Here is a 26339-nt window from a genome sequence, read left to right on the forward strand (position 1 = left end):
CCCATCCTCTGGAACTCGCTACCCCAATCCATCAGACTGTCACCTACCCTCCTCACCTTTAGGCGCACCCTGAAAACCCAACTCTTCAGGGAAGCCTACCTCGCCCTCACCTAACAGCCGATCTCCTCCTCTCCTCCCACCACTCCATCCCCCACAGCCACTTCCTCCTGTACCACTATCCCCTCCCTCCTAGATTGTAAGCTCGAAAGAGCAGGGCCCTTGAATCCCTTGTGTTCTGTTTTGTTACTGTATTGTCTCATGTACTGTCCCCCACTATAATGTACAGCGCTGAGCAAACCTTTTAGCGCTATATAAATACTGTATAATAATAATAAAATATATAACCGAGAAAATGGCCGCTCCCATATGAGTTGCGCATGCAGACCAATATGGCGTCAATACACTGCTCCGCGCATGCGCGCGACATGCTATTTAAACAACCGGCCGACTGAGGCATGCTTCCTTTGAGAACGTGCACGGGCAAAAAACGTGTTAGGGAGGAGACCGGTTGGTGACGTCACGCCGCACAGGCCACGTGTTAGGCCGGAGGCCATCTTAACTATTGTCTTACCATTTGATTATGTTCAACAAATTTTTAATTTTTGCCAGTTTTGGAAACAAGGATCCATTTCTTAATGAATTTCACATTCTGAGTTCAAATATAACAATGAAATTTGTCAATTGGCTCTAGTTTTTCTGTAAACGGAAAGTTTTCTACTATAGGCGTAATGACTACATAATGCACAATAATTATATAGATAGATGTCTTTCCACAAATATAAAGCAAGTGATATTGACTACATAACAAAGCCTAAATGGCATAATATATTGCATAGGATTACCAAGAAAAATTATAGCCATAAGCTAAGTTGAATCATTTTAATACTTAGGATTCTCACTAGTTTTGTCTTCAGTTTGTGTCGGTTTTGCTTCTCTTGGCTTTTCTCTTGTATTCGAGGAAAGGGCTATCTCTTACAACTGCACGTGACTACACGCTTCAGGTTCTTCCTCACTTGACTCAGCCAAGAAGGATTCTGGTGCTTTAGGAATTGGTAGCCCCTCTCCATGAGGAACTGGACGTATTGCCGATGGAATATTTGGATAGTGCACAGATAACTTTTTCTTCTTATTTAGCCCTTTTACAATTGGAGGCACCATACAAAAGTAACAATTACTGACATGATCTGTTGGCTCTCTCCAAATCATTGGCACAGCAAAAGGCATAGATGCCTTTTTTCCATTCAACCATTGCTCCAGTGCCGTCCCACAAGAATTGCAGCATATATGTGGTGCCCAGCTCTTGTCCTGGTCTCCTATCTTGCAGCCAAAATACAAGTTGTAGGCTTTCTTAACCTCTTGCCGACCGCGCATAGCCGAATGACGGCTTCACCGCGGCCGGCCAGTTCTGAGTGGACGTCATATGACGTCCTCCCAGAACGCGCTCTCCTGCGCTCCCCAGGGGGCGCGCACCCGGCGATCTCCGTGATCGCTGTGTCCTACGGACACAGCTGATCACGTGATGTGGTGAAAGGCCGATCCCACCGGCCTTTTACCACGTGATCAGCGGTGTCCAATGACACGCTGATCACAGGGAAATGCAAGTGCCGGTTCTCGGCTGCACTTTCCTCACGCTGTCAGATCGTGAGGAAAGTACTGCCGAGAACCGGCAGTTGTCAGAGCGGGGATCGGCACCGATCATCAGGGCACTGATGATCAGTGCCCTGATGATCGGTGCCCAGCAGTGACACCCGCAAGTTCCGCCCAGCAGTGCGCCCACTAGCCCCGCCCACCCGTTCCCAGCAGTGCACCCACCTGTGCCACTCTGCAGTGCCACCTACCTGTGCCCAGAAGTGCCACCTACATGTGCCCAGCAGTGCCACCCACCTGTGCCCACCACTGCCACCCACCTGTGCCCACCAGTGCCACCCACCTGTGCCCACCCACCAGTGCTGCCCACCAGTGCCACCCACCAGTGCAGCCCAGCAGTGCTGCCAGTCAGTGCCACCAGTCAGTGCCCAGGGGTTGTGCCAGTCAGTGCCGCCAGTCAGTGCCCAGAAGTGATGCCAGTCAGTGCCGTCTATCAGTACCCATCATCAGTGTCACCTATCAGTGCCGCCTATCAGTGCTGCATATCAGTGCCGCCTATCCGTGACCCCTAATTAGTGCTGTCTATCAGTGCCGCCTATCCGTGCCACCTCATTAGTACTGCCTATCAGTGCCCTTTAGTGCTGCCTATCAGTGCCCATCAGTGCCGCCTATCAGTGCCCATCAGTGCCGCCTCATCAACGCAAATCAGTGAAGGAGAAAAAATACCTGTTTGAAAAATTTTATAAAAGATACAAATAAACTTTTTTTTTTTTTTCAAATTTTTTGCACCTTTTTTAATTTATAGCGCAAAAAGTAAAGCGCCCAGTGGCGATTAAATACCACCAAAAGAAAGCTCTATTTGTGAGAAAAAAATGATTAAAATTTCATATGGGTACAATGTTGCATGACCGCGCAATTGTCAATCAAAGTGCGGCAGCGCTGAAAGCTGAAAATTGGCCTGTTAAGGAAGGGGGTATAAGTGCCTGGTAGGCAAGTGATTAATCATTCCTGTTATCCTCCTTTTTTGTGAGATAAAAGTTATTTCACCGCAGATATAGCAGAAATTATCTGCTTTATTCACACAAGTTCGAGGCATTACTGAGTAGCCTATATAAGCATAAAACGAAATGTAAAGACGCTGTCGAACTACAATCAGCTACAGATACTGCAGCTTTTATGCAGTGAAGTGATGCAATTAAAGGCTAATATTGCATCATCTCAGTATACATGCAATTTTCTATTGGTCACCAGTATCAATTGCGCAATATGCAGCTGAAGTTGCATCATAATTTTGAATGGCTTACGTCATTAGATGGGTGAATATATCATGGAAACTAGAGCCAATCAACATTTTTTAGGGTCATTTTCGTTTTCAGCACCCCAAAATTATGTAAGATTAGCTAATTTTATGCCCAAAACTTTTTACCTGTTGAACAGTGACCTGTCTTTCGGTTGGTTTGCCAGATGATCCTTTGATTCTCACCTTTCCACATCCAGAGGACCAGGAGTGGTCAAATTACTCAAATGCACATAACATTGCGCTGTCTGGTTAGTGCAATGTATACTCATTTCATTATCACTGGAGTCACGGATTTCACCTTAAAATAGAGATTGGGACATATATGTAATTTTTACTATTTATCCATTATTAATGTCACTTCTTGCACAGGTAACGTCCTAAGATGTTCGTCTCACTTTAATATATATTTAGCGATTTACAGCGCATGTGTGGTTTTTGGAATTGTTTACATTCAATGTTTATTAGGATTTCAGCGCTGCATGTATTTACCATACGTAGGCCATGCACACATATGTAAAACGGTGTTCAAACCACACACATGAGGTATCGCCACGAACGTCAGAGCAAGAGCAATAATTCTAGCATTAGACCTCCTCTGTAACTTTACACTGTTAACCTGTAGAAAATTTTTAAAGCATCAACTATGGAGATTTTTAAGTACCACAGTTTCACGCCATTCCACGAGCATGCGCAATTTTAAAGCGTGACATGTTTGGTATCTATTTACTCACTGTAACATCCTTTCATATTTTACAAAAACATTGGGGTATACTGTATGTTGTTTTTTTATCTGTATTATTTTCCACAAAATATATATTCGTTTTTTAAAAATGCTCGTTTTGGTTTTTGGCCAAGTGCATTTTGAATTTTCAATTTCGGCACCAGAATTTTCATTTTAGTGCATTACTAATTATTAATATTATTGAAAAGGAATACCTTGTCTACCCCTGTAAAACTAAGGAAGGAGGTAGTCATACCCTCCTGGGCTCATTAGTGGGTCCAGCTTATGCCATAAAGTAAGCAAGTAAGGTGCCCACTTGCAGAGGTTTACCATGGTTTCCCTGTTGCCTACTAGTGGATATTTAACAAAGAAGAATCTGTGTCTCCCCAACCCCACCCCACCTTCCACAAATTTTTCATTATGCAAATCCACCTTGTGATTCTTACTTACATACGTGGGTAAGCTATCTGTAATTTCAATAAAACAAAATAAAGTGTATGTGTGTGTATATATATATATATATATATATATATATATATATATATATATATATATATACATACATACACACACACACACACACACACACACACACACACAGTTAGGTCCATATATATTATAACAAAAATATCCATCTATCACTAGCTCACTAAGGGACAAACTTGTCCATAGTGAGTATAAGGAGAAACCTAGAGATAAACATTGTCGGGACTTTGGAATATATACTTGTAGGAACTGTCCATGTTGTCCTTTAATCAATTAGACCAAGGTTATTTTGCTACCTAATGGCACCTGTTATACCCTTAAACATTTTGCTATTTGTCAGACTAGACGAGTTGTCTACTTCATGTCTTTTGTGAATGCAGTGCATTCTATATCGGTAAAACCAAGCAAGAATTTTGGCGTCTCAGTTATATCATGCAAATAGGCAGTCAATCTCTTCCGATTGGAAGACATGCAGTATTAGTCCATGATTACAGAGTTCCTATTGTGAAATTTCTTGCCCTGGATCACATTTACATCCCTGAGCGAGGTGGGGATTGGAACAAAAATCTCCTCCAGATAGAACAGAAATTGATATATAGAATGCAGGCCACGGCACTCCTGGGTTTGAATGAAGCAGTATCCTTTCACCCTTTTTTGAAGGGATTTACCTTGGGCAAAACTGATTGCACTTTCTCCCTGTGTTATTGATACTCTGCTTTGCAGATGACCAGTGACCCTGGAACTCATTCATATATATACATGTTAATCTGATGTGTCTGTCACAGTCTGGGTCAGGTTCAGAAACCAGTTGCTATAGCAGTGTTAAGGCTTACCTGAAACCAGCAGGATAGGTACACAGGCAGGTCACCCTGTGAAATGACTCAGGCTCACCTGAGGGGCGGGGTCTAAGCACTAACCGGTTTTCACCAGAGCTCCTAATGGTGGAGATGGATTTGGTTGCGTATTAGTACCATGTCGCAGATCTCAGGACCACCCCACCAGGGAATGAGCAAGCCGGAATCCAGTAGCAGATCGAACAGGTTAGGGATCAAGCAGAAGCGGAGTCAGTCAACAAGCCAAGAGTCAGTCACAAAAGGTAGTAGATGAGGATGAGGCAGAATCGTAGTCCACAAGCCAAAGGTCGGTAGCGAAGGTATAGACAGCAGCAGGCGAGACAAGCGGGATATTGGCTGGAGAAGGCACAATAATCTGGCAAACAGGAAACGCAGAGACATGGCTTTTATCAGGCAGTTTATGGGAGGAGCAAGGGGTTCAAGGTTCAAGATAAACAAGGTCAAGGTAGGATCATCCAACTAATTGTCAAGGGAGCTGTCCAGCATTCCAGGTGGCTCAGCGAGAAGAAACATTGCCTCTCACTGCAGAAGGTCCAGGTTTGAACCCAGGCTCTGGCAGTGTCTCTTTTGGTATACACATCAATAATTCTTTGACGCAATAATAATTTACTGACGTATGTCTTTTTTTTGTATACCCATTAATTCATTGCTTGTGCACTTGGATGCAAATCCAGAGGTTGTGCACTATAAACATCTATTCTACTTTATATTGTGTAACATATTTATTTTTTGTACATATTGGTTATTTTTGTCTTTATATTTTTTTTTCTTATGTTTTTGTTCTTTTCTTTTTTTCGGGTGATTTCCCGGTTCTGTTGGTTGGGCATCCGGCACGGGATATACTGTATATGGTTGGTTTTGTGTGGGAATCTCCCTCTTCTCCTACAGCCCGCCATTAGTCCTTGACAATGTGTCAGGGGCCGCCACGATCCGCGGCTCGGCGCAGGCGCACTGTGCCCGTTCACGCTAGTGTGCGGGCACTAGGTCCTGGCTGGCCGCGGCGGAGACGGAACCCGCGCATGCGCACTCGGAGCCGCGGGTGCGTGCCTGGCACCAATGACAGCGCAGGGCGCGATATTTAAATCGCCCTGCGCTGACAGGTGGTGCTGTTTGGTCTCCCTGTGTTCCTGATCGTGTTCTGCGATTCCTGCTGACTTGGATTTGTTGCTGACCTGGCTGTTCTCTCCTGCTCTGACCCCTGGCTTGCCTGACCTCCCTTCTGGATGCCCCCTTTTGGATCTGTTCTTCTGTTGCTGACCTGGCGTGTGACCCGACCATTCTCTGCCCGCTGCTTTGTACCGCACTGCTCCCACGGCTACTGACTCGGCTTGTTTGACCACGCTCTTGCTCATCCATCCATCCACCTTGCCCTGGCATATCCGCCTCTTCACATCAGGCTCTCACCCTGCAGGAACCTCTGGCGGATTCCTCTACCACGGGTGGGTGTACTCAGGAGCCGCAACCTGGTCTCTGTTCGCTACAAGTCCATCCCCACCATCAGGGGCCCTGTTGAACAAGCGGACCGGGACTTAGACTCCGCGCTCTGGGGAAACCTGACCAGTGGGCTGCTAGAGGTACCGCCAGGTGGTTCCTTACACCATGCGTGGGAATTTCTTCTTGGCATGTTCTTCCTGGGATAGTTTCCCGTGCTGGTGGCGTCCCAAGACTGCCCTTGCACGTCACGGTCTGCCGCGCATGCACATTTTTCTGGGACACAGTGCGCAGGTGCGGACCTGACGCCTCTACGCCATTTCCATCATGGCGGGGGTTGGCGGCAGAGGGCGGGAATTTTTCCCTCATGGACGCCGGGGTGGCCATATGGTGACGCCCTCTGGCATCATTGGCTGCTTTAGCCGCCACTTCAGACCTGGGGCACAGTTGTACTAATTAATTTTTCTATTATCAAACCATCCATATACAGCTTTATTTAATGAGCATCCATTTTACATTTGTCTCTCAGTCTTCTGATTCATAGGCTGTTTTTGTGCATCATTCTGATGATTTGGTGAGCATTACATTTGTTTTTATGTGTCTGCTATAAAGCAAGTAGTCATTGGCTGCTTCAGCCGCCACTCTAGACCCAGGACTCAGGTGCACTAATGAATTCCTCATTACCAAACCACCTACATACAGCCCTATTTTAATGAGTATCCATCTTACATTTGTCTCTTGGTCTTCTGACTCACAGGCTGTCTGTCCTTCACTCTGATGATTTGGTGAGCATTACATTTGTGTTTGCTATTAAGCAAGTAGTTGTGACCATGGATGATTACTTTAATGCATATATGGCTTGTTCTGATTTTATTCTTAGTTTACTACTTTGATATACTGGTTAAATCTCTCCCTGGCCGCATGGTTTGACTTGCCCTATCAATAGGCAATTACTTGGATGTAATTTATACTAATGGTGGCTCACCATCTCTTTTGCCTATTAGGGATTTGGTGGATTTGTTCCCTACATCACATTTTTTGTGCTTCCTTGCAAACTTGGTGAGCAACAATTTCTGTTTGTTTCTTGCAGAGTATATTATCATATATCTCATAATCAGGTGCCTTTTCTTTTCTAACCAGTATTGATAATTCTTGTTGCAGTATGATAAATTATTTATGTATAACCCCATCAAATTGTGATTCGGATATATTGTTCAATTCTTTCCTTTATATGATATTGTTAATTTATAGTTCTCTTTTTATAGTACTATTGGCTATTACTGTTAATATTTGGATCTTTCACAGTCTTACATGCCACTTTGGTCTTTGTTCAATGGGATTTGACATACTTCCATTCCTTGGAGAAATTAATTTTTCAAATTTACCAGTCTATTTCCTTGAGTTGTTACATCCATTATCGAGTGAAATTCTATGTGTTCCATACATTGGCCTGCTCAAGTCACGGTCAGTCTCATCTCTTGATATATCCTTTTATGGACTATTCTTGAACACATATTCTTTTATTAGGTATATCTCTTTGGTCTAATGATTTGGAATTTAATATATTCTGCTTTTCATACCATCTTTAGTCCCATTGGAGGAATGTTTTGGTGCCCCTTTGTCAGTCCTTGTTGTCTGGTGACTTGCATCTGACCACTCTTGCCCTCTTGGATGATGCACCCCGCCAGAACATGGTGTCCAGCCTCTCATCTTGGAAGTCATCTTCTTTTTTTTCTCTGACATATGTTTTTGTAAATAAAAAATTATTTGATTATGTGGTAATTTTTTTTTTTTTTATTATCTGTCTATTTTTTGGTATATTCATTTATGACTGCTTTTATATCTACTAGAAAGTCCTTTGTCTCTCATGCCCCAAGGAAGATCTAGAATGTGGAATGATCGAAATGCGTCGGGGGTTTTTTTCTTTCTTTTCTGTGTGGTTTCATATTCTTGTATTAAGAGTTCTCTTGTAAGAATACTGTCAGAGTAATATTATTTTTAGAAATTATGTATTCAATATTACAATGGAAATGTGTATGTAATAAAGTTGCTAGAAATCTTTTTTAACCAAATGTCTCTCTCAATATATGTATGATTCTATTGCTGCATTAAAGCCCCACTGGGGGTTCTTTGGGTGCATGGTCCATATATATTTGGACACAGGCACAATTTAAGATTTTTCAGGTATATACCAAAACATATTCAAGCTATAGTTATATAATGGACATGGGCTGAAAGTGCACACTTTCAGGTTTAATTTGAGGGTATGTACATCCAAATTGGAGGAAGTGTTTAGGAATTACAGCTCTTAAGAGTAGCCATCCCCCCTTTTTCAAGGGAGCAAAAGTAATTGGACAATTAAATCAAAAGCTGTTTCATGGCCAGGTGTGGGCTACTCCTTCATTATGTTTTCGTCAGTTAAGCAGGTATAAGGTCTGGAGTTGATTCTAAGTGTGCTATTTGCATTTGGAATCTAATGCTGTGAACCTACATCATGTGTTCAAAGGAGCTGTCCATGCAAATGAAACAAGCCATTTAAGGCTTCAAAAACAAAATAAATCCATTGCAGAGATAGCCGCAAGATTAGGAGTGGCCAAATCAACTGTTTGATACATTCTGAGGAAAGAAGAATGCACTGATCAGCTCAGCAACATAAAACGGCATGGATGTCCACGGAAGACAACAGTGGTGGATGATTGCAAGATCCTCTCTATGTTAAAGAAAAACGCATTCACAACATCCAGACAAGTGAAGGACACTCCCCAGGAGGTGGGTGTATCATTCTCAAAGTCTACAGTCAAGAGAAGACTTCACGAGAGAAAATACAGAGGGTTCACCAGAGCAAATACAGAGGGTTCACCACAAGGTGCAAACCATTCATAAGCCTGAAGAACAGAAAAGACAGATTAGACTTTGCCAAAAAACATCTAAAAAAAGCCAGACCAGTTCTGGAAAAGCATTCTTTGGATGGATGAAATGAAGATTAGTCTGTACCAGAATGCCGGGAAGAAAAAAGTATGGAGAAGGCTTGGAACCGCTCATGATCCAAAGCACACAACGTCATCTGTAAAACATGGTGGAGGCAGTGTGATGGCATAGGCATAGCTTCCAGTGGCACTGGGTCATTGGTGTTCATTGATGATGTGACAGAAGCAGTCAGATTAATTCTGCAGTGTTTTAAAGATATACTGTCAGCCCAGATTCATCCATATGCAGCAAAGTTGATTGGACGGCGCTTAACAGTACAGATGGACAATGATCCAAAACATACTGCAAAAGCAACCCAGAAGTGGTGGAATATTCTGCAATCACCTGATCTCAACCCAAATGAGCATGCATTTCACTTGCTGAAGGCAAAACTAAAGGCAGAAAGACCCACAAACAAAGAACAAGCGAAGACAGCTGCAGTTAGAGCCTGGCAAAGCATCAGAAAGGAGGAAACCCAGTCTTTGGTATGTCTGTGGGTTCCAGACTTCAGTCAGGCATTGCCAGTAAAGGATTCTCAACAAAATATCAAAAATGAACATTTTCTTTATGATTATATTAATTTTGTCCAATTACATTTGAGCCCCTGAAAATGGTTGCAGTTCCTAAAATTTGTACTTGATATCTATGTTCAACCCCTTGGATTAAAGCTGAAAGTCTACACTTCAAATTCATTTAGATTCTTATGTTTTGTTTTAATTTATTCTGGTGGCATACAGAGCCAAAAGTATGAAAATTGTGCATGTGTCCAAATATATATGGACCTAACTATATAAATAATGTGTACATTTTTATTTTACTAATCAGTGTTGTTTTATTTTTCAGGCTGAAGTTGTTGTTGAAGTTCCACCATACCATAATAAATCAATTGTAACCGCAGTCCAGGTTCAGTTTTATCTCTGCAATGGTAAAAGGAAACGAAGCCAGTCCCAGAGGTTTACCTACACACCAGGTTGGGTGCCACAACTACAGTATTTGTTTCAGTGATACTATTACAAGAGGGTCTCCTCTGCGCTCACCAGCTATGTATACAAAGTGTTAAAAAATGCAAATATATGCCTCTCCCTGTTGCAGCCTTGAGACTGATACATATCTTCCCATATCTGATACAATCCAGAAATAAAGTGCAGCACAGCCTCCTCTGTGATTACTATGTATGTGCTACGTCAAATAATATATGACCTGTTAATCCAAAAAAAAAAAATGTTTTAAATACAATAAATGTATCCATGTGTTCGTGTAAAATCCGGTGCAGCTGTGCATGGTAGCCAATCAGCTTCTAACTTCAGCTTGTACAATTAAGCTTTGACAGAAAAAAAAAAAAAAACTGGAAGGCGATTGGTTTCAATACAGAGCTGCACCAAATTTTGCACTCTCCAGCTTTAGTAAATCAACTCCATTGTGTTCACTATGTTATCTCTTGTCACTGATATATAGAAATAAACAATCTACCAACATAAATAAAAGGAAATGAAAAGCAATTTCATATATTTACACTAACATTTAATTTATTACAGGTACTTACAATTGCTAAATCCTCCATGAGTACTAAGTGGGATCATTTGAATATATGCTTGAACAGTTGATGAGATGAATAAATCCATAAATAAAATATAATAAATCTCATGCTATAATAGTCCAGCACTCCAGTCATCCAAGTATACATTTGTGCACAAGCTAGCTTTATGCTGTGATAATTTATCCAAATGTGAAAAAACACTACTCTTCCGTGACCTTCTACATCACCTGCTTACCTAAGAATATGACCTACTGCACAGTGCCTTACCCTTTAGCCACTTTACTACTGTGCTATAGTGGAATGATGGCTACAGCGCGGTAGTCCAGTTCTGGGAGGGCATCATATGACATCCTCCCAGAACGCGCCCCCAGCTGGTACGATCTGTGATCGCTGTGTCCTTTGGACACAGCTGATCACATGACATGGTAAAAGGCCAATCACAGTGGCCTTTTGCCACGTGATCAGCTGTGTCCAATCACAGCTGACCACTATGTAAATATACTTGCCGGTTATCGGCAGTACTTTCCTCACACTGTCACAGCGTGAGAAAAGTACTGCTGGTAACCGGCAACTGTCAAAGCAGACATTTGCACTGATTATCAGTGCCCTAATTATCAGTGCTGTCCATCAGTGCCCAAAAATGCTGTCCATCAGTTCCCAACAGTGCTGCCAATCTGTGCCTGTCAGTGCCCTCAGTGCTACCTATTAGTGCCCTTCAGTGCCGCCTATCAGTGCCCATCATTGCCGCATATCAATGCCGCCAGTCAGTGCCCTTCAGTGCTACCTATTAGTGCCATTCAGTGCAGCATTATCAGTGCCTCCCCATGAATGCCCATCAGTGCTGCCTATCAGTGCAGCCTTATCAATGCACATCAGTGAAAGAGAAACATTAACTGTTTGCAAAGCTGTATAATAGAAACAAAGAGAACTTTTTTTTTTTTAATTTTTTCTCTTTTTTTCTTTTATAGTGTAAAAAATAAAACACCCAATGATGATTAAATACCACCAAAAAAAGCTCTATTTGTGTGAAAAAAACATAAAAATGTCCTATGGGTACAGTGTTGCATAACCGCACAATTGTCATTCCAAGTGAAACGGCGCTGAAAGCTGAAAATTAGTCTGGGCAGGAAGGGGGAAAAAGTGCAGAGGAGGTGAGTGGTTAAGCTGGGCCACTATAATCCCAGTTGTCTCCTCTCTGTTTTTAAGCACCGGCTTCTCCTACTGCACTACACACCAGCTCCTCTCTACATCAGCCACGTTGGCTCAAGAGAAAAGATAGTTCCCATTGCACAATATATTAATTAAAATGACCACATTTATTTAAAGGATAAATTCACCTTTAGAAAAATAAAGCCATACATGCACATCTCTTTGCAGGTAAAACATTTGCATTTATTATTTTGTTTTATTAGGAGTCTGTAAAGCATTGCACCCACGATCAGCTGCAGCAATAACATGTTATACATTGAATACGGATGTAACATGTTATAAAAGGTTAACTTTTTTTTAAAACCAGATAAAGACACTCAAATAATATGCGCTGTACCCCAATGCACTCAGATATATGGCCTCCTTAAAAGCTGCATTACCACCTTAACTACTTGAGCCCCAGCCACTGCATTAAAACATTTGCAAACGTGGTTTTGCAAAACAGGTAGGGGGAGCGCGTGCCCGCCCTACCTGTCCCGCGGGTGTCAGCAGCAGGTCTCAGCCGCCGGGTCATGGCCGATCATTACCGGCCGTTTCCCGGCGATTAGCGGCAATCGCTGACAGAGAGCAGGGCTGCACTGTTTACACACAGCCCTGCTCTCTGTCAGTTGCCTGTCAGCTCCTGACAAGCTGCACCGGAGAGAAGAGTTTATCTCTCCGGATCAGCCTGTCCCCGTCCAGCACACACCCCTGCCCCCTAGTAAAACACTTTCCTCACACAGTTAACCCTTTAAGTGAATAAAAATGTTAACTCCTTCCTCCCCAGTGCCATTAGTACAGTGTCAGTGGGTTTTTTTTTCACTGATCACTGTATTGGTGTCACTGGGGATGTCAGCGACCCCAAGTCAGTTCCCCCTCAGTGTCAAAATGTCCGCCGTAGTCCTGCCATAAGTCGCTCATCGCCGCCATATGTCGCTGATATCCGCCATTATTAGTATTAAAAAAAATTAAAAATCCCAGTATCTTTCACGCCATTTGTAAACACTATAATTTTCATGTAAACCAATTAATTTACACGTATTGGGATTTTTTTTAGCAGACTTGTCGCAGAATGCATTTTGGACGAAATTTATGACAAAATTTTATTTTTAAATTTTTTTACTGGACATGTTTTATAGCAAAAAGTCCAAAATATTGTTTTTTTTTCTCAAAATTGTCAGCCTTTTTTTTTTTTTATAGCGCAAAAAATGTAAAATGCACAGGCGATCAAATACCACTGAAAGAAAGCTCAATTTGTGGGAAAAAAAGGATGTAAATTTAATTTGGGTGCAGTGTTGCATGACCGCGCTATTGTCAGTTAAAGTAACAGCGCCGTAACACAAACCTCTTCTGTAACCGCTTCCTGACCACCCTACAGCAGAAATACTGCTACAGGGCGGCATGGGTACGCAAAATCACATATATATATATATATATATATATGTGATTCGCACTCCCATGGTTTTCACACCCCTCCCAGATAGCGTCAGATTGCCCGTCAGTACACCAGTCATCACATTTAACCCCTTGTTTGCTAGGAACATGTACAATAATCCTCCATTGCTAGTATAGCATCTGAACTGGTCAATATCTTTGATCAGGTCAGCACTATACCAGCGTTCACATTAATATAGCGTCCCCAAAAATGCAGCGTTAGCGGGATCAGCCGCGGCACCTGTCAGCACCTGGGTTTAGCCCCTACGCTTACCCCCCCCAGCAAGTGCAGTGTCAGTAGGTCACTGTCACTTGATACATTGCACACAAAACCACAGTGTTCGCAGAATCAGGCCTGATCTCTGTTAGCACTTGCTGGTAAATTTTGATGACTCTGTGCAGCAGAGTGCCAGTACTAGTGCCGCTCTACCTTTTGGTGAACTGGTGAATACCAGCAGTCTAGTACATCCTGGTCTTTTACCTCCTTGATATTTGGAGCTGTTTTTCACGGAATATCTGTATGCGTTGATTGTGGATTAAAGCAATTTATATGCACAACAATTTATCGCCGCCAACCCAAATTCAAACCTAGCCAAACCATTCGCATGGAAACTCATTACGGTTTTCAAATTTACATTTTTTTGGGGCCTAACCCTCAACATGGGCATTACTAAAAGAAATGAATTGCAGTTGTGTTGGTCCACAGACTCGATTCATCATATGCCGTGTTCTCTGCTGCCATGGCCAGGCATAGATATGAGAGTATAATGTGTTTTATGCATTTCAGCGACAATACACTCTGTCATCCTCAGGGTGACCCTGAATTTGACCGGCTCCACAAAATTCAGCCCCTCGCTAATCATCTTAACCTAAAATTTGCAGATGTCTATACTCCCCAGCAAAACATCTGCGTTGAGGAGTCCCTCATTATTTTTTTTGGCCGCCTTGCATTCAAACAATTTCTCCCCTGCAAGCGTGCCAGATATGGGGTCAAGATGTAGAAGACCTGTGAGAGGACAACAGGCTATACTTATAAGTTTTGGATTTACGAGGAAAAAGATAGTCACTTGGAGCCCCCCCGGATGCCCAGACTACATGGGGAGCAGTGGCAAGATAGTTTGGGACTTGGTGTCATCTTTTTTCCATATGGGGTACCACTTATACGTGGACAATTTTTATTCAAGCGTGCCACTATTTAGACATTTATTCAATCTTGGAACTGGCACTTGTGGCAAAGTGTGACCTAATGTGTGCCCACCATTAGAAGTGGGTGGATGCAGTGTGGTATATTCTAATGGTGGGCATACTACACACTTTTTCTGACAGAGATTTCTTCTAATTTTTTCATTCATTCCACAGGCTGCATACAAAAAAAAAAAAGAACATAGCATATAAAACCAACAAGGACCAGCGATGTACTGGTACATCACTGGATTTGAATGGTTATACCAGGATGATGCCTACAGCTGCAGGCATCATCCTGGTATCGTTTTTTTCAGCCGGCGATCGGCTTTCATGTAAAAGCAATCCTAGTGGATAATTAGCTGCAAGATTGCTTTTACAAGCAGTGGCAGATGATGTCCCCCCTCCCCCGCTGCCTTCCACGGCCTTCTCGGGCAGTTCCATGCCATCAGGGGAACCTGAGAATGCAGCCGGTGTTTCTGCCAGCTGACCATAGAACTCATTGGAGACCAGAATGGTGCCAATCATCTCTATAGTCTAAGAATTCGGAAGCTACAAGCATTTCATCACTTCAGTTTCGCAGGATATAAACAGCATTTGTAAATTGGATAAGCATCTGATCACACCGATTTTGGTTTGATTAGATAATGTAAGGGCAGAGGAGATATCTAGAGTCTGATAGACCCCAGATTTCTCAAAAAAGAATATATGACAATGCCCATTGAAGTTATAGGGGTTATTTGTATTCCCTGTTATAGCATTAAAAGTGATAAAAAAAAAAAATGAAAGGTACAATGTAAAAATAATAAAAAAAAAAATCAAAATAACTGAAAAAAAAAAAAAATTGCCCCTCCCATGAGCACACACCTGTGTGCACAAGCCTTGACCCTGTGCCGTTATGTAAACAGCGGTTGCACCATGCATGTGAGGTATTGCCGTGAACATCAGATCAAGGGCAGTAATCCTAACACTAGACCTCCTCTGTAAATCTAAAATGGTAGCTTTTAAAGGCTTTTAATGCGCTGCCTATGGATATTAAAAATGTTTGCAGTTTGTCGCCATTGCACGGGGCATGCGCAGTTTTAAAGCATGTCATGTTTGGTATCTATTTACTCTGCATACCATTATCTTTAATATTTTACCAAACAATTTGCCAATATATTGTGTTTTTGTGCATTAAGTAAAAAAAGTGTATTTTTTTTTAAATTTGCTTTTGAAAAATCGCTGCGCGAATACTATGTGCCATAAAAAATTGTAGTACCCACCATTTTATTCACTAGGGTGTCTGCTTTAAAAAAATATATAATGTTTGGTGTTTAAATTAATTTCCTACCTACTGATTTTTTTCATGTGAGCAAAAAGGCTTGGTCTTCAGGTGGTTAGAAGAGTGAATGATGTGTGGCATAAACGTCTAATGCTGGGCATAAAATGCCCCCACCCCCCAAAATGACCCCTTTTTGGAAAGTAGTCACCCCAAACTATTTGCTGAGAGGCATGTTGAAATAATAGAAGAATTTATTTTTTTACCACAAGTTTTTGGAAAATGTAAAAAAAAAAAATTAAATGATTTACTGCTCACACATGCCATGAGTATATGTGGAATTACTCCCCAAAATACATTTTGCTACTTCTCCCGAGTATGGGGGTACCACATGTGAGAGACTTTTTGGCAGTCTAGCCAAGTACAGGACCCCAATATCCAATAAGCACCTTCAGGCTTTTAAAGGGCTTTATTTCCTCATTACACTTCCAGACTACCTAGCACAGTTTCGGAGGCCCTGAAATGCCAGGATAGCACCAAACCCCCCCCCCCCCCAAATTACCCCTTTTTGGAAAGTAGTCGCCCCAAGGAATTTGATAAAAAGCACGTTAAGTATTTTGCAGATCTCATTTGTTGCCACAAGTTTTTGGAAAATGAAGAAAAAAACAAAAACATATTTTTTCATTTTTGTTTATATTTCAAAACCTTGTGAGAAAAAATTAGATCTGCAAAATACTCACCATGCCTCTTTTTAAATTCCTTGGGGTGTCTACGTTCCAGAAAGGGGTCATTTGGGGGGGTTTAGGGCTATCCTGGCATGTCAGGGCATTCGAAACTGTGATGGGTAGTGAGGAAGTGTAATGAGGAAGTTACGCACCTTCAGGCTTTCAAAGTGGGTCAATGGATTTCAGGCTCCTGTATGTGGCTAGGCTCCCAAAAAGTCTCACACATGTGGTATCCCCATACTCAGTAGAAGTAGCTGAATGTATTTTGGGGTGTAATTCCACATATACCCATGGCTTGTGCGCAGGGGCGGACTGACAACTCATGGGGCCCCTGTGTCCTTGCCCAAACGCAAAAAAGCCTATGAAAAAGGTACCAGGGGCATCTCATGGGGCCCCCTACTGACCCCGGGCCCTCGGGCAGTGCCCGAGTTTCCAAATGGCCCCTGCTTGTGCAAGAAATAAATCATTTAAATGACAGCTTTGTGTAAAAAAAAAAAAAGTAATTTTCCAGAAACTTGTGGGAAAAAAATTAATCTTCCATGGACTCAATATGCCTCTCAGCAGATAGCTTACGGTGTCTAATTTCCGAAAAGGGGTCATTTGAGGGTGTTTGTACTATCCTGTTATTTTAGCACCTCAAGAAATGTGATGGGCAGTCAAAAAGTAAAAGCTATGTAAATTCCATTATCTGTACCATAGTTTGTAGATGCTATAACTTTCACAAAAAGCAATCAATATACACTTATTGGGATTTTTTTAAACCAAAAACATGTAGCAGAATAAATTTTGGCCTAAATTTATTCCGAAATTTTAGTTTTTTTAGATATTTTTTATGACCAAATTGAGAAAATATTGTTTTTTAAAAAAAAAAAAATTTTCTTAAACTTTTTTTGGTTATAGTGCCAAAAATAAAACGTGCACAGGTGATCAAATACCACCAAAAGAATGACCTATTTGTGTTAAAAAAGGACATAAATTTCATTTATGTACCATATTGCATGACCGCGCAATTGTCCGTTAAACTAGCTCGGCGCTGTATTGCAAAAAAATTTGCAGTATCTATACCATAGTTTGTAGACGCTATAACTTTCACACAAAGCAATCAATATACACTTATTGGGATTTTTTTACTAAAAACATGTAGCAGAATACATTGTGGTCTAAATTTATAACTAACTTTAAGTTTACTATATATTTTTTATAGCTGAAAGTAATTTTTCTTCAAAATATTTGGTCTTTTTTTGTTTATAGCGTGAAAAATAAAAAGCGCACAGGTGATCAAATACCACTGAAAGAAAGCTCTATTTTTGTGAAAAAAAGGACGTAAATTTTGTTTAGGTGCAGCATTGCATGAATTATCAGTTGAATTAGTGCAGCGCCGAATAGCAAAAAGAGGCCTGGTCATTAAGGGTGGTAAATCCTCAGGAGCTCAAGTGGTTGAGGAATACTTAGACATCAATACATATATCTAAAAATTCACTTCTGGTAATGACCCTGACGAGATGACCTCATACAGCCACTGAACTGATGCGTTTTGTCACTTTACAGTGACTTTTTCAAAGGAAGATGGCTGCAACATTGTTCCTGTGCTATTTAAAATAGGAAGAGAAATGGGAAGCCAGTATAAATAGCACAAGAACAGCATTGCAGCCATCTTCCTTCGATAAAGTTGCAGTAAAGTGACAAAACATGTCAAGTTCATGGCCGTATGATGTCATCACCCCAGGGTTGTTACCAGAAATGAGGTTTTACACACATATACTGACGTCTGTATTCCTTAAAGTGGTAATACAGCTATTAACTAGGCCATATCTTTGAGTGCATTGGGATACAGTGCACAACGTTTGAGTGTTTTTATTTGGCTGTGAAATAAATTTGGGCTTTTAATTAATATATAGCGTGATGAGAGCTTTCCTCTTTTCTCTTGAGTCAACTTTGCTGATTAGAGAGAAGCTGGTGTGTGTTGCAGCAAGAAAAGCCAGTGCTTACAGATGGAGAGGAGTCTGTTACACCTGGGATTATAGTGGCCCAGTTTAAAGGGCAAGAGACATATTGACCTTACTGTGCAGTAGGTCATATCCGTAGGTAACCAGCGTTTGGATACATTATCACAGCATAAAGCTAGTTTGTGCACAAATGTACACGTGGACGATTGAAGTGTTGGACTATTATTGCATAAGATTTATTAGATTTTATCGATTTATTCATCTTTCCAACCGTTGATACGTATATTCACATGATCCCACTTGGTACACGTAGACGATTTAGCAATTGATAGGGTAAATCTATGAAATTGGTTTTCATTTTTAATTATGTTGGTAGACTGTTTATTCATTTTATCTACTGATCATGCATATATTCATATGACCACACTTGGTACATGTGGGCAATTTAACAATTGTTAGTGTAATTATATGAAATTGTTTTTTTAATTCACTTTAAAAAACAATTAATGTTGGTAGACTAGTAATTTATTCACCTTATCAATTATTGATGTCTATATCCATATGATCCCACCTGGTATACGTGGACAATTGTTTGTGTAAATTTATGATATCCTTTTTCATTTCACTTTGTTGATAGATTGTTTATATATTACTGGCAAGAGATAACATGGTAAACATAAGATATATACACTGACATGCGCATATATTTATTGCATTTAATATATAATATATTGTGTATATACATCTATTTTTTACAGATGAACAGGTCACACAGTATTTGACATAACACATACATAATAATCATACAGGAGGTTGTGCTGCACTTTATTTCTGGACTGTTTGAGTGATGATAATGTGTTGTTAGGTTGGTCCAGCCATTTTGTAGAATATACTCCCTGCCAGTGTGTGTTCATTCTTAGAAAGGATAAAATTGAAAAAAAGTATATAACTAACAAAAGTGTGACCATTCCAGATTGGGCAAGGTTGAGGAAACTATAATGTTATAGAACTCTTTTAGTGGGTAAGATGTGCTGTTGAGGTGTGCAAAGACACTGCTCACATCTTGTTGGACAATGTATAGCCATCCTGCCGGATGGGCCTCCTATTTGGTGTAATTAGACTCGTTGGGATCTCTACATTTGCTGTCTGGCCCTGCCTGTTGATTCTCTCTTAGTTCCTGCCTGATTGAGCACCTTTACAATTTACATAGTGTGATTTTAATATACCGCAGGCCACATCTCTATATGCTTCTTATTATATCGCTGTGTATTCTCCTCTTGGTCTCTGAGGAAGTGCGTAAGTCTCGAAATGCCTGGACAGTTTGACTTCACTTATAAGATACAGAGATGTTTTACCTCCTTGTGTGTTGCTGCACAGGGGCTTTATAGATCATAATGTATAGGTAGAGAGCTTTTTGTGGTTGTATGTCCCCCCTAATTGTATCCTTTAATTTGTGAGATGCAATGTTTTAGGCCTGTGTTTTATTCTGTTTTATAAAAGTTTGCTACATTTTTTGCTACATCATTGTGTTGTGCGCTTTAAAATCCTTGCCACCTATTACATTGTTGTTTGAATTAACTGTTGAGATGAGCACTGATTTGGTCTCAGATCATACCAATTTTCCTGCGTAGAGGGTGTGCACAGTTTGCCAGCAGGCAGTATGTGTAGGAGAGAGGTGTGGAAGATATGACAGCAGGCAGTATGTGCAGTGCAAGAGAGGTGTGTGGAAGATCTTACTGTGGGAAATATGTTCAGGAAAAGAATTCAGAGGGTATAATATTAGAGATGAATGTGGAGGGTATGATACCGTGCATTGTTTGCTGAAGAGAAATGTGGAGGGTATGTCCTAGAGAGGAGTGCAGAAGGTATGAGAGGTGCAATGTGTGAGAGAAGAGGGTGGAGCGTATGACAGCAAGTCATTATGTGCAGGATAGGAATGTGATCTCATGTACACTGCTGCTCCTAAAAGTGAGTTTAGGATCCTTTTAGCATTTTTTTTTTTGCCAATGCCCCTAAACTCAGCCCAATAAAATCCTATGTGTCCATGCACACATAGGCTTTTATCAGAGTTTAGGTGCAGCAAAGTTTAGGGGCAGTTAAATGTTCCTCTCCTGAATGCAGAAGAATTGTGTTCAGGAGAGGAACGTTTTTGCCAGTGAAATGAATAAATGTCCAAGCACAAGACGCAGCTAAATGTGTCTAAGCGCAATACCTCGTTTACACAAGTTTTTGCCGCAGTTAGCGGTTTTCTGCAGCCAATAGAGTTAGCGCTTAAAGCAGTTCCAGTGTACATGTAGCCTTAGGTGTGACATTGGTGTTTAGGGAGGCAGTAGTTGCAGAAGAGGAATGTGGAAGGTAGAACACAAAGCATTATGTGCAGGTAGGAATGTCAACGTATCCTGATAGAGGATGATTGGAGTGCTGTGGTGAGAATGTGTCAGTAATAGGGGATGGTCAGAGAGTGTTGTCTGTCAGTCCGGTAGGGTGGGTATTGGGCAGACATGTCTATAAGTGGGATCAAGTGGAAATCTGGGGAGGGATGACTGTCAGCTGAGTGGAAAACAAATAGGGATTTTTTTAGGTGGGGGTGGCAGAGAGGAATGTCCTATAAGGTGGGGGGAATGGGGATAACTGATAGTGTTGGGATAGAAATCTGGGGACCTTAGGATGGATAACAGCCATCTGTGGGGGGCAAGGAGGAATGCCTGTCAGCGGTGTGGGGGATCCTTGGGATCAGCTGGGTGGTGGAGTCCACATGGCGGGATGTCTGTCGACTGGGGGTAGCAGGGGAAAGTATGCTGAGAACCAGCCAGGACTGCTGTTTAAGGCATATAGAATTAATTGTCACAGTGATGGATAGGTTGGACAAATTATTGTAATAAATCTACATAACAGTAAGGAGGAGGACCAGACACTGCACATCTTTCACAGAGCTGTCTTCTATCTTTGTTTCCTGCTCTGGATGTCCAATCTGTCCTCCACTATTCCTTGCTCCCGCCAACTCTAGCTGCCTTCTTGCATAGCCATTGTACTGTATGTACTGTGCTAAGAGCAGTAACAATGTCATTGTTACCAGTCAGTTAATATATTTCGCAGATCACTGGGGTAACCAGTGAGCCATAAGAGGCTTGCTGAAGAGGCATCAGAGAGAGGAAAAGGAGGTGGGTGATGCATTGGAGGAATTAACTGCTCAGAACTCTGCAAGAACTTTGGTCTGGAGTCACTGGAGACAGCACAGTGGGGAGCCTGGGATAGGCAAGAGCAGAGCTCAGGGATGTGGAGAATGCTTTCCATTTATGCGAAGTGTCCAGAACAGTGGTGGATAGGAATTAGGGAGCATGAGCACAATAAGATGTGGTTAGACAGTAGAGTTGGAAGAGGTGTACCAAGGGGTCAGGCAGACAGGAAATCACTGCTGGCGGCAGAATCGCTCACTTACCAAACAAAACTCTGGATCAAACATTTTCTGAAACTGTGCTGATAAAACAAAACTCTTAAGACCCATACACACGATGAGAATATTGGACAAATGATCGTCCGTTTTTGTTTTTGCGTGCTAGTCTCATTCCGAAAGTAAAGAGGTTACTAAAGTTACGAAAACTCTTGTACGACAGAATAAAAATCCGAAAGTGATATAATATATTTGTATTGTATTTTCGTAAGAAAACTGTACTGATTAAACGAAAATCGTACAATCTGGTATCATACAAGAAAAGGTTTTGTGCTCGTCCCTTCCAATAATTTTGGACGAAGGCAGATTATCATACAATTGTTTTGAAAGCGGTATTTTTCGTACGATTTTCTGATCGTGTGCACTAGGCTTTAAGCTCTAGCTTTCTGTTTACCTCTGTTTTAATTAATGACATTCCCTTGGTTTAGGACTGGTTCCTAGTCCAGTGCATTTTTATTCTGTATCAAAAATTCATGGACAGTGTTTAACATGGATTCAAATGGTCTTAGCTCACAACAGAGTAGTGCAGTCAACAAAAGCAGAAAATGTTGCATTCTTATTTTTTTACATGGAACACGGCAAAACACATCAAAAACGTATCTGAAAGGATATTTTCCTAGAAACCTGGCATCCATGACAACATTTTGTCTTAACAGATGCTTACCAGAACAAACTTTCTCCTCAGTGAGGCAGGTTCTTTGAGTGTGTTGTCTGCCCTGCCATGGAGAGGACTGTACTCTAGTTCATCCATTGCATTATCTTTTCTCCCAAATTTTCTGGTTTTCCCTCTCCCCTCCCCTTTCTTCCCCCCTTTCTCCCGGACCCACTTTTAATCCCCCCCCCATTTTTCCCCCTTGGCTCTGCGGGGTTTTGATGCGTGTTTCACCTCCAGTTCCCCCCTGTCTGATACTGTCCTGATTCTGTGCTGGCTGTTAGCAAGGCTCTATACGCTGTTTATTTAACCTCATAGTTGTCCAATGTAGTTCAGCCTTTTCCATGGCACTGACTAATCCCCTCTGCATACAGGATTTTCTTTTTAGGATATATACATTTGACTTGACTATGGTGATCTTTTTTGGTCTGTTCCACTTATTTGTATTATGTTCCTATTATATAAGTTGGTTCCTTATGATTCCAATCTATTCAGTTCATGTTGTATATGATCAGGCATCTTTTTTGTGGTCATAGTATGCTCTTTGTGTTCACGGTGTCTTAAATAAATAAAAGAATTACCAAAAAAAGTACAGTATCTGAAGACACATGTCCTCAGTTGAAATCAAGAAAAAATTAGGGGAAATGCACCAGAACACATCAAAAGCAAGCATTCAGAAACACATCCAAAACCACAAAAATTGTGGTGTGGACTGTCCCTTATAGTTTGTAGTAAATGTTTGTTTCAGGATTAGTGATGAACACCGTGGCTGCACTGAAGAAGTGATGCTTATTCTTGCCAAAGCAAAAATCTATTGTGTCTCTATTGTAGTACCTATTGTTTTCCTTAGTGTAACAGCATGTAGCATAATTTCTAAATTGCTGTTTTAACTAAAAACTTGTATCAACAGTAATATTTTTATTTTTTTCACAGCAGTCAACTAGAGCAACATTTCTCCATTTGTTGCTTCAGTTACTTAACCTCCCTGGCGGTATTCCCGAGTGTAGCTCGGGGTAAAATTTCAGTACCACAAGCGGTAACCCCAAGCTACACTCGGGCTTACCATACGGCGTTGTTCAGGGATTCCCTGCAGCGCTTACCTTGTCCTTCCCTCCCACGATGTGTCCCCTGCAGCGTCCCAGGCCATCTCCTCCGGCCGATGCCGGCTTCCGTGTTCCGGTCCCTGTGACGTCTTTTTTTTTTTTTTTAAATGATTATTACATAGCAAAACATTGCTGTTTCAAAGCATGTCACATACATTTTGTCCCTACTGCTTTGTCCTGTGCCCTGCCTGCATTTTGACTGTTCTTTCTGCCTGGAAACTGGGAAAAGTCCATGGCGTCCAAAAAGCATCCCTTTAGGTCAAAATCGGTTTTAAACCAGCTACAGAACAGCGATAGTAAATCAGAGCCACTTGCAGAATTGAGTGATAATGATTCGTGGGGAAATTCATCATCAGACACTGAAAATGATTCTGCAACTTTGCTCAGCGATGTGCGAACTTGGCGCTATATTTCAAATTTCAGTGTTTTTGTTTTGATTATATTATTGAATTAAATGTATTATTATATTATTTTATATGATTATTAAATTTATAATTTATGATTTCGTGTTTCAAGTTTTATCATATCTGGAATGTTTACTAGACTCTTGTTTGGACAGATTTCAGTGAGTTATTCCTAAAAATGACAGGCCTACAATAAAAAAACTACATATTTCCATGCAAAATAATGGTACCGCTTTCAGCACCAAAAATCTGAAATAATCATACCGCCAGGGCGGTTAATAAGCAAATATGATTGAGTAGTATGCTATTATAACATCTGAAATATTTTTTTCCAAGGAGGGTATAAAAGTATGGTGACTTATACACCAACTAGCCATAACTTTATGACCACTGACAGATTAAACCATGAATATTTATGGTCTTGTTTCAGTGGCATATGAAAGTGGATGGGACATGTAGGCAGCAGGTAAACATGTTGTCCCTTAACACAACTAAGCAGAAAAAGTGGAGATCACAGTTTGTTGTGTATAGGGCTTTAAAATCACAGACCAAATCAGGGTGCCCATACTGGCCCATGTCCACAGCAAACAGCACCTTCAATGGGAAAATGAGCATCAGAACTGAACCATGGAGCAATAGAATAAGGTGGCTTGGTATGACAAATCACATCTTTTTTTATTTAATGTATATTTGGGAAAGAAAACTACAATAACTCAAAGGTCCTTTCTGTTCAGACACAGGCAGGCCTGCGCAAACCTACTATGTCATTCACATGCTAGTATGACTTCTCTAGGCCAGCCTTTCTCAACCAGGGTGCCTTGGCAAAATGTCTAAAAATTGCCCAAAACTTGTATACAAGTCAGTTACACAGTCAGCCAGTATACAAGTTCTAGTTACACAAAGTCACAGGTTTTCATTGTGCACTATTACGACCTTCTAGCCACCAGCGTCCTCACACCCAATGACATCAGTTGATAACGAGGATGTCAGCTGCCTGCACAGCATCCTAGTTTGACCCACCCCTGCCCCTCTCCATCAGTGCTGGGGGTCACATTAGCTTAGTGATGGAGAAAAACTGAGGGAGAAGAGGAACACTGGAATACTACTCAGTACCAGTGTGCAAAAGTGTATTTGCTTTAGAAGAATAAATTACCTCTAATGTTGGGTGTCCTACATGTGTGGATGTTGCTGCATTATATAAAACTATTGGAATAGTTTTTCACATTTTAGAATGGGGTGTCTTGGGACTATCCATAATTTGAAAGGGTGCCTTGACTGAAAAAAGGTTGAGAAACACTCAACCTTTTTTTAGTCAAACGTTGGGAAAAACTCCTTTCAAAGTTGAGTTAAAGTGGAGTTCAACCCAAAAATGAAAGCTCCGCTTGTTTGCTTACTAACCCACCCCCCCCACCCCACAGCCATATTTTTTTTTATATGTAAAGCACTGCGTAAATTGACGGCGCTATATAAGTACCTGAAATAAATAAATACATTTTGATTTTATTATATTTTTTGAGAAGGGCTTTTTATTTAAATATTTTTTGTACACATTTAATATATATATTTTCTTGGACACTTTATAAATTATATATATTTATTTTTTGAATTATATATTGTTTTTGTTTATTGATGCTATTTATTTGGTGAGGAGGTTTTTTGATTTGCGCTGTTTATGTATTATTTTTATTAATTGGTGTATTGCATCGGTGTGCAGCAGCATACTTTTACCTTTATCACCCATTGTAAGGTTTTCCTATGAGCTGGGGTTTGTGATATATGTATTGCAACATTTAGCATGGTGCTTTATGGGTTCAGAGCTGTGGTCTTCCTGGTGCAGAGCCCAGTCTCTTGTGACTACTGAGGGGGTATACCCACTGTGGAAAGGACAAAGGCAGGAATGGCTTAACTCCCCCTTATTCCTGCTACTGATATAATGAGTACACTTAGTCCCAGAGTGCCCATTACTTTTCTTCCCATTGAGGTGTGACATAATGTCAGGGCAGGGCTGTGGAACGGACAGGTAGGCCTAGTGGCAGGGTAACGCACTGGCTGACGACAACCACCACCAACAGACCGAAGTCCCTCAGGGCGCGGAGTCTAAGTCCCAGGC

General features: G+C 41.2%; 1 protein-coding gene across 8 annotated transcripts in view; it reads left to right on the plus strand.

Moving 5' to 3' along the window:
* The window catches only part of NFATC3 (nuclear factor of activated T cells 3), a 619175-nt gene that overhangs the window by 402233 nt on the left and 190603 nt on the right, over positions 1–26339 (plus strand). For all 8 annotated transcript variants that reach the window (XM_089676358.1, XM_089676352.1, XM_089676355.1 and 5 more), the window contains one exon: positions 10190–10316. In XM_089676358.1, the coding sequence (XP_089532484.1) occupies positions 10190–10316 (127 nt within the window). The remainder of the gene's footprint in view (positions 1–10189; positions 10317–26339) is intronic.

This window comes from Staurois parvus, unplaced genomic scaffold (assembly GCF_062004578.1).
Source record: "Staurois parvus isolate SC_StPar_1 unplaced genomic scaffold, SC_StPar_1.0 ptg000167l, whole genome shotgun sequence".
NCBI classification, from domain to species: domain Eukaryota; kingdom Metazoa; phylum Chordata; class Amphibia; order Anura; family Ranidae; genus Staurois; species Staurois parvus.